The sequence below is a fragment of the Neopelma chrysocephalum genome, unplaced genomic scaffold (assembly GCF_003984885.1).
Source record: "Neopelma chrysocephalum unplaced genomic scaffold, ASM398488v2 Primary Assembly neopelma1_279, whole genome shotgun sequence".
Taxonomy (NCBI): domain Eukaryota; kingdom Metazoa; phylum Chordata; class Aves; order Passeriformes; family Pipridae; genus Neopelma; species Neopelma chrysocephalum.
This window is the reverse complement of record NW_020897941.1, coordinates 193,596-204,343: the sequence shown is the minus strand read 5'-3', so window position 1 is coordinate 204,343 and position 10,748 is coordinate 193,596. Positions and strand designations below refer to the sequence as shown.

Here is a 10,748-nt window from a genome sequence, read left to right as displayed (position 1 = left end):
AATTTCAACTGAGATGTGTCTTTTTATGCCTTGGAGTCCCCTGGAAAACCCTTCCATGGTCCAACCCTCTGGATGTGGGATGAGACCCTTTGTGGCTGTTTGTCCTCCCACATCCAGCCTTACACATGGAATTTTCTTTGTCAAAACCACCTTGGAAAGCTGGAATTTCAACTGAGATGTGTTTTTTTATTTTTCCCTTCTCTCCCTAATGCAGCATCTTCCCATCAGCCGACCAGGAGAACACTACAGCCCTGATTCCTGCCACGCACAACACGGGCGGTTCCCTGCCCGACCTGACCAACATCCACTTCCCTTCCCCGCTCCCGACGCCGCTGGATCCCGAGGAATCCACATTCCCAGCCCTCAGTAGCTCCAATAGCACCGGAAATCTTGCTGCCAACCTGACTCACTTGGGCATCAGCACTGCCAGTCAGGGTGAGATCATCGCTCTCCTGGGGGGGCTTTTGGCTGGGATGTGGCACCTGAATTTTGGGGCTGAAACGATGGAATTTTCATCCTAGAATATTCCTGTTTTTTCTGAGAGTTAATTGCACCTTACTGCTGATTGATTTTTCTTTAGAAACAGGTTTTGCATGTGCAAAAAAAAAAAGTGAGAAAGCTGTGTTTAGTTATAGGACATTTCTCTCACGTTCTCGGTACCCAAATTTTTGTGTTTCTTTTGAGGTTTTGTTTTCTTTTTGTTTTTTGGGGGAGGGGAGTTTCTTTGTTTGTTTTTTGTTTGTTTTGTTAGGTTTGGGTTTTATTTTGTTTTGGGATTTTGTTTGAGTTTTTTGGGAGTTTTTTTGGGGGGGAGTTTTATTTATTTATTTATTTTTTAATATGCAAACCAAGAGTTTAATATATTATTTTTTTAAATTAATTTTTAATTAATTTTGTTTTGGGGTTTTGTTTGAATTTTTTGGGGGGGGAGTTTTATTTATTTCTTTATTTTTTAATATACAGACCAAGAGTTTAATATATTTTTTTTTTTTTTTTTTTTTTTATTTTTGTTTTGTAGTTTTTTGTTTTTTTTTGGTTTTTTTGGGGGGGGGAGTTTTATTTATTTATTTATTTTTTAATATACCAACCAAGAGTTTAATATATTAATTTTTTAAATTAATTTTTAATTAATTTTGTTTTGGGGTTTTGTTTGAGTTTTTTGGTTTTTGGGGGGGGAGTTCTATTTATTTATTCATTTTTTAATATACAAACCAAGAGTTTAATATATTATTTTTTTAAATTAATTTTTAATTAATTTTGTTTTGGAGTTTTGTTTGAATTTTTTGGGGTTTTTTGGGGGGGGAGTTTTATTTATTTATTTATTTATTTATTGATATCAGAACAAGAGTTTAAGATATTATTTTTTTTAATTAATTTTTAATTAATTTTGTTTTGGGGTTTTGTTTGAATTTTTTGGGTTTTTTTGGGGGGGGAGTTTTATTTATTTATTCATTTTTTAATATATAAAACCAGAGTTTAATATATTAATTTTAATATATAATACGAGAGTTCCTCTCTTGGATTTAATTGTACTGAACCCCAACAGCCCCTGTGTCATGGGAACATCCTCAGCAGCCCTTTCATTTCCCTTCCTTTAAAATGGCATTTTTTTAAACCTGAGGATTCTCTTGGAGAATCTCTGAAGCAAAATCCTCTCCTTTGAGCAGGCAGGAATAATGTGGAGCCTTTCCAAGGTGTGCCAGTTTTTGTGAGCTCGACTGCTTTGAGTTCTGAAAACATCCTGAATATTCAGGGCTTTGGGAAATAACTCCCAAGTGAACCTGAGTTGTGTTTGTTGGGGTTTTTTTAGGACTTTGGCAAGATGGATAATTTGATTTTTAAAACCCCACAAACAAACATTATTTGCCTTGTTGGCAATGTAGAATATTCACAGTGATGGTCATTTCAGGACTTGTTAACTTTATAGGCAAATAGCCTAAACATCAGTTTATTGATTATTATTTTTGAAATCATTTCACTGGTTTATACTCCAATAATTGTGAAGAGGGTTGAATTTTTTTATTGTCAGTGACAGTTGCAGTCTGTTGATTCCTAGAATAGAAATGAGGCATTGTATCCAAAAATACAAGTTGATTTCCTGTGCTGGGCAGGATTCCCTTTCCCACTTGACAATCCTCTCCTCTGTTGGGAAAAGGAAATTATTGTAATCAGGTTAATGACTGAGCAGGTAAGTTTGAGAATGAAGCCAGGAGAGGGTTTAACCATTTGAGGGCAGAGTGGCTCAGTGGATTTCAGCATCCTTGAACAAGTTTTTTGGTCTCAAAAGTGGCTGTTTCAGGGATGGGCCGTCACTCCAGCAGAAATCAGGAATTTAGAGTCACTAAATTTTTTGCTGTAGCCACATTTAGCAAAGTAAATGGTGTAAAACCCAACTGGTAAGTCTGCAATTGCTTTGAAAAGACACAAGAAATTAAAGATATTCCTGCTTCTCTTTGGAGCCCATCCCACAGCTCAGTCACCGCTGTGCTTTTTAAACTGATTCCTCCAAACTTCCCTTGCTGTTCTTAAACAGGAAACCTCAGCCAGGCCTTTTTGAACCCTGTGCCCTGCCCGGGCACGTCCTGAACAGCCCTGGCAGGAGGTGGGGCAGCAAACCCTCGTGGTGTCCCTCAGACCTGCCCCCTTTGTGCCACCCCGAGGGGTTGGTTCGGCGCCGGGTCGCGGGCACGTTCCGGGAGGTGATGTTGGGGTTTGCAAACACAGCCTCTCACACTTGGAGCCACTCTTGCCTGCTGGCTCCTTGGCAGCCCGGACTTCCTGGCTCCCTGGCATCCTGCCTGGAAGCCTGGGAACCTTTGCCAAGTGCCTGGGAGCTCTCAGGCTCCGTGAATCCCTCCTTTCTGGCAGCTCCGGGAGAGCAGCTCGCTCGCCCCACTGTCCTGGAATCACTTCCCAGGCTGACTCGGTTGCTCTGGGGCTGAGGCAGAAAATAGAGGAGGTTTCTAAACTTCCAGATTTTTGTCTTGATTTGAACAAAATTGGGATATTTCAGTTGTTTGTCCCTACCCCCTGCTAGGTCGTGGCTCTTGGGAGCGTGATGGATATTTCCTGCTCCGTGCCATTAGAAATGGAGCTCTTCCTGCATAACCAGTTTTTCTTCTGCTTTTTCCATTAAAGAGGTGTTTGCTTTTATAATATCTCGAGTGCCCTCTGATTAGTGTGGCTCCATGATCTGTTGTGTCCCTCCCAGAGCCTGAGCCTGTACAAACAGAGCAGAACCTGCTTTTCCCGGGCCCGGGGTGTGCGAGGACGATCCCTGCGGAGCCTGGAAGCGCCGAGGCCGCTCTGCCTCTTCCTCTTCCAAGTCATCTGTGCACAAACCTGTGCCTGGCTTGGGTCTAGGATAAACCACAGGGATCTTCCTCTCATCCTGACGCTCTTGAGCCCGAGCAAATTAATTACAAATCGCCCAACGAGCTCCGGGCCCATCGGCCGGGGCGTGTCCGGGCGCTTTGTGTGGAGCGCACTCAGGCCGTTTGTTGGTCACTCAGGCCATTTGTTGGTCACTCAGGCCATTTGTTGGTCACTCAGGCCGTTTGTTGATCACTCAGGCCATCACTGAGGTGATTATCTGTGGTACAATATCAATGAAGTGTGGCTGTTGTTCCTGTTCAAGCTGCTGTGCTCATTCCCAGCAGGAATGACGACGACGCCGGCCCCTTCCCAGCAGCACCGCCCGCCCACCGTGAGCCCCCTGTCCTTGGGCGCGGACTCCAGGCGACCACAGTCCCAGCAAATGTCCCCCACGCTCTCCCCTCTGTCACCCATCACTCAGGTAGGACCTCGTGGCAGGATGGGAATTGGTTTCCTCCCAGATCCGTTGTTTTACTCTGCACGGCCTCAAACTGACAGAGAGGGGGGTGTCGGGTGGGATAGCGGGAAAAAATTCCCGATTCTGAGGGTGGGGAGGCCCTGGCACAGGTTGGGCAGAGAAACTGTGGCTGGTCCATCCCTGGAAGTGTCCAAGGCCAGGTTGGATGGGGTTTGGAGCAACCTGGGCTAGTGGAAGGTGTCCCTGCCCACGGAATTCCGGGACCTTTAACATCCCTTCCCACCCAAACCATTCTGGGATTCCATGAGTTTCATGTCTCTTGTTCTGTAATTTCCTTCTTTAAAAGTGTTCCTTAATTCAGAGCCTTAAAAAGGGAGATTTTCCTTTCTCTTTTCTAGGACTGTGGTAAAAACCACCTGTTGGGACATGTTTCAATGTTGTCCCAAAGTCAGCTGTGACATTTGAAAGCCATTTCCCCAATTCATGAGAAAATCTCCATTAACTTTTTAAACCGATTTCCTGAGTGTCTCTGTGACTGCCCACAGTGATTTCTGAGCTCAAAGATTCAACTGGGCTTTTAAAGTGTCTGTTTATTGTGCACTGGGGGTGATACTGAGTCTTTTGAATTATAGAATTACAGGAGGGTTTGGGTTGGAAAAGACCTTTAAAGCTCATCCAGTGGGCAGGGACACCTCCCACTAGACCAGGTTTCTGAACCGTGAAAAGCACCATTTTTAAAATGCAAAATGAGGTTGGGTTGGTTCTCTTGAGTGTGAAGGGTGGCTGATTCTCCTCCTCCTTCCCCAGGCCGTGGCTATGGATGCTTTGTCCCTGGAGCAGCAGCTTCCCCCGTACCCCTTTTTCACCCAGACGAGTTCCCAGCAGCAGCAGCAGCCGCCCGTGGCCAGTTCCCTGCCCCAGAACCCCCCGATCCTGCCCAGCTCGGGGCTGCAGAGGGGCCCTCAGCTCCCCCCTCTCTCCGTCACGGTACCTTCCACCATCCCACAGTCGCCTCCGGGGAGCCAGAGCCAGCCCTCCATGGGGATAGACATCAACTCGGTGAGTTTGGGAGCAGCTTTCCTTGGGAAAAGCCAGCAACGTGGCAGGGATCAGCCTGGACAGCTCAGATCATCCTGAGCCCATGATAACCATCATTTCAGGCAGGGTTTGAACTGTAGAGTGGAAATTCCTGGAGGAAAATTAGGGTTTAACGTGCTCTCAGGGTGGCCGTTTGTCCCTTACATTTCCTGGGGAGTATCCAATTCTAATCCAATTCTAATTTGGATTAGAACATCTTAAATACATCAGCCTTTATTTTACACCTCGCTGGGCTGTTGCTGTGGGAGATTTTCAGGGGGTTCAACACACTGTGGGACAGAGTTTGGGAGCCCACAGAGCCTTGAGGAAAAAAAACCCTGCCAACAAGCATTTTCCAATCAAAAGAATGTTTGGGAAATGTTATTCCAAAAGTTATCAAGAACCAGATGTTTTCACAGAAACCTTTTATTTTAAGGAATTTTAGGGCATCCATTATTACCTTCCAGAATGGGATTTGTGGCTGCCCTCGGTGCCCAGAAGACATGGAGAGTGTCTGGACACACATTTATGGGCAGATCCCTTTTCTTGCTCATTTTCCCATGGGCTCTTAGGAAATGTTCTGTCTCAGCAGCTGAAAACCCCAAATGCAGAGCCAGGATCAGGGAGGGAGGGATGTCCCAGCTCCTCCTGCTCCTTCTGCCCCGTGTAGGATCCTGTGGTGTCCTGGCAGTGCTGCAGTGACAGGAATTGGTTGGAGGAAGAGAAGAGATCATTGTTTATTGATCTGTCACTGGGTTGTGGGTTTCCTTTGGGGGTGAAATTTTTGACAGTTTGTACTGATAAATCCTTCTTGAGAGCAGCTGCTTCCCTTTCAGGACTGGAAGGGGAAGAGGGAAGGACAATCCAGCAGTGGAAAGGATTCCCACTCAAAATATGTCCCAGTGTTTTGGTTCTAATCCTCATGTAGTACCAGTACAGCCAGTTCTGGTTTCATCCTTTGCTTTCTGTGTTGCTTTCCTCATCCTAAACCTCTTTATGACCTTAACTTTTAGGGTGCTGTGCTTATATCTTTTAAAGCAACTGAAATAATTCCCAAGTAAACAGATTTAAAGGCAGTTTATCCAAAAGCTGAGCTGTCACAGCCCCACTGGCAACTTCTACCCAGCTTTTGTAAAGCAGAATTGAAAGTCCTTTGTAGTTTGGGTGGCTGCTTGCAGTCTGCAAGTGGCAGTGCAGAACAGAAGGATATTTTCTAGAGATTTACAGAATTTGGTGTCAAAACCATTGGAAGTGCAGTGTCTTCCCACACTGCAAAGCAGCTGATTAAATTTACTGGATTGCAGGTTTTCCTCAATCATCTTTAATTTGTGAGGAAATAGAGTGAGGAGAGCTGTGCTACTGTTGATATTAATTAGTACAGCGTTATTTAAATGCCATTAATATTATTAATTTGTTCAAATCCAGGGTTTTTATGATGGAAAACAAGGTTTTGAAACCTTTGAAAACACGTCTCAGTGTAAAAAAGTCACTAATATAAAGCTGCAAAACACAGGGTGGATTCCCAGCCAGTGCCCTGGGGTGCAGTGGAGTTTGGGGGGATCCCACCCTCCAGGGTGACACCCCAGGTGTGTCAAACAGGTTTGTCACCTGCACCCCAATCCTCAGAACACCCCCAGGGCTTCTCAGCTCGGGGCAGAGCAGGATCCCAGAGCAGGGTGAGCACACATGTGGGCATAGCAGTGCAACTGAAGAATAAATGACATTCTTCTTGAATTATTCCCAGCTTTCAAGACTTCTTTGCCCTAAATCCTTGGCTGACCTGATTTTTTTTTTTTTTTAACTGAGCATAACTGAGCCCAGGGAGGAAACATCCCCCAGTTGTGCTTGCCCACAGCTCAGCCAGCCCCTGCCACGCTGTCCCCTGAGCTCTCTCCCTTTTTGGGGCGTTACCCACGGTAATCCTGCCTTCCTCCACAGCCCAGACTGCTGAAGAGGATGGTTCCTTGCCCGCTGGATTTGCCAGGAGTGTGTGATTTTTGCAGGCCTCCCTCAGTGCCACGCTGTTTAACTCTGTGTTGTTTGTAGGCCTCACTCCAGCAGTACCGCAGTAATGCTGGATCCCCGGCCAACCAGTCTCCCACCTCTCCTGTCTCCAATCAAGGCTTCTCTCCTGGCAGCTCCCCTCAAGTAAGGGACTCTGTGCTTCCACAGGCCTTGCTTTGTGTGTGTTTTAGCCCAGTCTCTCCATCACTGCCCCATGGTTGTCTGGCTGTGACTCCGTGTGCTCCTCATGCATCTCCGACGTCTCATCCCGGCTGCACTTCCATTCAGGGCCAGAGTTTTTCAATAGCTGGTGAATTGCCCTTTTTTATGGGACAAAGCTGCTGCTTGAAGGACTGATTTGTGGGGTTTCTTTGGGGCAGAACCTCCAGGAAGAATCCTTTCAATTCCCAGGATCACGGGGGAGCTGATGGGTGTGGTTGGGAGGGCAGAGGGGGACTCCAGTGCCTCCTGGGGCACTAAATCTCCCTGGTGTGGCCAAATCTGTTTACAGCAGGACCTTTTTAATGTGGGAACACACCCTGGGAAGGAAAACACTGGAGAAAATGCTCCCCAAATGAGCAGCTGTACCTTGTGGCTGGCAAGAAATGGGTTACCAACTCTCTCCCTTGCCTGCCAGCTGGTTTTCCTTCCTCTGTGTGTATCTGCTCCCAGATCCATGTGTCCTGTATGGAAGTCATAGCCTGGGGGTGTGTGTGATCCTCTGAAGGGGGATTTTTACCTGCCAGCAGCAAGAAGTTAAAACCAAGCAGGGTTTGGGGGTGCCCCAGTGTAAAAAAAGTGCATTTTTCCATACTGGTGCTGCTGGAATAGCTGCCCTGGAGAATCCCACCAGCAGAAACAAGGTAGAAGGAGTTCCTCCAGAGCACCCCAGGAGTCTGAAAATACATTTTCTGTCTTATCATTTAACGTTGAAGGCTGTAAGGAGGATCCTTTCTGAGTGAGTGTTGCCCCTTCATGGTTCCAAAGCAGAAGGTCCCTCTCTCCTGAGCCAGGCTCAGGTCACTGGTAAGCTCAGCCCTAGAGCTGAGTGTCAGGACAGACTGGATTTCCTTAACCCTGGCTTAACTGCTTCTTAGCCTCTCTCTTCTTCTGCTTCTGTGAGTTCTGCTGTGTCCTGTGTGTGGCTCCAAACCCCACATTTAACCCTCAGGGTGTCCCGTGGGGCAGAGCTGCTGCCACTGCTGCTGCAAACTCAGTTCTCACGTGGGCAGCACATCCAATTTGGATTTTTAGGTTGATTTTCTTTTCCCCCTTGACATCTCCATAACTCTGTCTTGGTTTAGTCCACAGATTTGTTGCCTCTGGTCAGTGCAAAGTGCAGCAAGTGGGGCACACACTGGGCTGTAATTTTTCCTGCTGGGGCTGTTTTATCCTAGAAAATCTTCCTTAGGTTTGGCTCTTTTCAAGTGAGACACCACAGCTCTGAGAGCAAGGAAGAGGGTTTATTGATACTCTAGTATTGGCCTCTTAAATACCCACAGAATCCTTTATTTTTTACTAAATTAAAACCAAGATGGCTTTGCTGTCTCCAGCAATGACCCAAAAGCTGCTGGTGGTGGTGATGGTCAGAAATATTTGAATGTGGAGAGAAGCAATGGGGGAAGAGAAACCAGTTTGGAGGGAAAATTGGGGTTGGTTGTGGCAGCTCCCAGGTGCCAGGATCCTTTAACCTGCCCAGAGGGAAGGCAGAACCCTTCCAAGAGGAGAATATTCCCATTGTGGAAGAGCTGGTCATCCTTCCTGTGAGTGTCTCCTCACACATCCACGTGTCCTGTGTGGAAGTCACAGTCTGGGCATCCTCAGAAGGGGGATTTTTACCTGCCAGCAGCAGGAAATTAAAACCAAGCTGGGTTTGGGGGTGCCCCAGTGTAAGGGAATGAGAGCAGGAGTGGGATGAAGTAGGTGCTCCTCTTTCTCCCAGGAATTTTGGGTGTTATGAGGAGCATCCTTTAAACCCCGAAACGCGGGTTTTGCTTCGGATCACACCCTGTTCATTCACCAGAGGTTCTCCTTCATCTTCCCACCTCTCCAAATCCTTTGCTCCCGTGTTCCAGCCGTGTGTGTGTGTGTGTGTCCAGCCAGGGATTGGAAAGCTCTGCCTGCAGCCCCAGCTCTGTGTTTGCATGGCTTCCCATCCCCGGCGCCTCGGTTCCTCCTCCTCCTCCTCTGCCCTCCCCTCACCCCTGACATCCCGCTCCTGCTCCCAAACCCGCCTGCTTTAGTGCCTCTGACCTGGAGAACGTGGTAGGTACTTTTGGAATGGCTCATTCCAGCCAGGGGGGCTGGTTTTTCCTTGCAGTCCCCACAGCACTAACCCCGGGAGATCCCCTGCTGCAGAACCCTGGGCCCGGCGTTCCCGCTGCTCGCCAGACGTCCTTCCCGGAGTTGTTGCTAAATTATTCCAAGGCTCTGAAGTGTTGAAGCAATGACATTTCCAGCGGGTTTCCCTTGGGAATTCCGGTGCTTGCAGCTGTAGTAACCGAGCACACTTCACACGAGGAGCAAATCCAGTGTTTTGTTAGGAATTACTGACCTGGACTTGCACAAACACGTCCTTCCTCTCCCGTTGATTGTTTTTCACGTTCCCTGAAGTTTTTTAGGATGGGAACGGTGCTTAGTGAAACACAGAGATTTTAGGGTTTGCCCTACGCTTCTGGAAAGCTCCTGGGAGATGAAAGGACAGGGGTTTAAAGGGAAAAAAATACCTCGATCCTCTCTGGAGCTCTCGGATAGGAACTGGATTTCTGGTGCTGCTTTTGCTTCACCAGCCGGTGACATCCCAAAATTCAGATTTGTCCTTAGAAGTGCTTATAACCCAGAGGTTGGATTTGATGATCTCAGAGGCCTTTTCCAACCTCATTGATTCTGTGATCCCACAGTGCTGGTGCTGTTCCTGCCACTCCATTGCAGAGTTATGGTCCTGATCCACTCACCTGAGTGAGCTCCAGGTTCTGACTCCAGGTTTTTCAGGAGTAACAGATGGGGCAGGTTGGATAATATGGAATTGGGATAGTTGATCCAAGCGTGACAGGGCAGCAAATAAGGTGTTTCAGTGGTTAAAACCCCCCAATTTTTCTTGAAATAAGTTGATTTAAGTAGTGCTTTGCTTTTTCTCTTATCAGCTCTAACGTGGCTCTTGTGGTTGTTTGATCTCTTCCGGTGTTTGATCCCTTCCAGTGTTTGATCCCTTTGGATGTTTGATCCCTTCAGGTGTTTGTTCCCATCCTGCTCAGGTTTTTAAGGAGGAAATTTGTAACCTTCTGCTTTTAACATGTAAATAAAATAAACCAGCAGTTGAATTTCTACCTCACAACTAATCTCTCCACGCAAATTATCTTTAACAGACATTCTCCTTGCCAATAAATGGATTTTTTTTTTCAGCTGGAATATCAGAGTTTGTAAGTTTTAAAGAAGTGATCTCTGACTTCTTTTCTATTTGGCATTTTTTGGGGGGGACAGTATTCCATAGCATTAAATCACTGTCCTCACATTCTTTGTCACCTTTCAAACAATTGATGAATTCTTGGACACTTTTAGAACAATTTATGAATTCTTGGTCACCTTTAGAACAACTGATGAATTTTTGGTCACTTTTACAACAACTGATGAATTCTTGGACACTTTTAGAACAATTGATGAATTCTTGATCACCCTTAGAATCATTGATGAATCCTTGATCACCTTTAGAGCAACTGATAAATCCTTGGTCACCTTTAGAATAATTTTGTGAGTTCTTGGTCACCTTTAGAAAAATTGATGAATTTTGGTCAGTTTTAGAACAACTGATAAATTCTTGGACACTTTTAGAACAATCAATGAATTCTTGGTCACCTTTAATTGATGAATTCTTGGT

General features: G+C 46.1%; 1 protein-coding gene across 2 annotated transcripts in view; it reads left to right on the top strand.

Annotated features, from left to right (window-relative positions):
- The window catches only part of CRTC1 (CREB regulated transcription coactivator 1), a 41,128-nt gene that overhangs the window by 27,384 nt on the left and 2,996 nt on the right, over nucleotides 1-10,748 (top strand). For both annotated transcript variants that reach the window (XM_027704447.1, XM_027704446.1), the window contains 4 exons: nucleotides 215-435; nucleotides 3,660-3,796; nucleotides 4,601-4,852; nucleotides 6,917-7,018. In XM_027704447.1, the coding sequence (XP_027560248.1) occupies nucleotides 215-435; nucleotides 3,660-3,796; nucleotides 4,601-4,852; nucleotides 6,917-7,018 (712 nt within the window). The remainder of the gene's footprint in view (nucleotides 1-214; nucleotides 436-3,659; nucleotides 3,797-4,600; nucleotides 4,853-6,916; nucleotides 7,019-10,748) is intronic.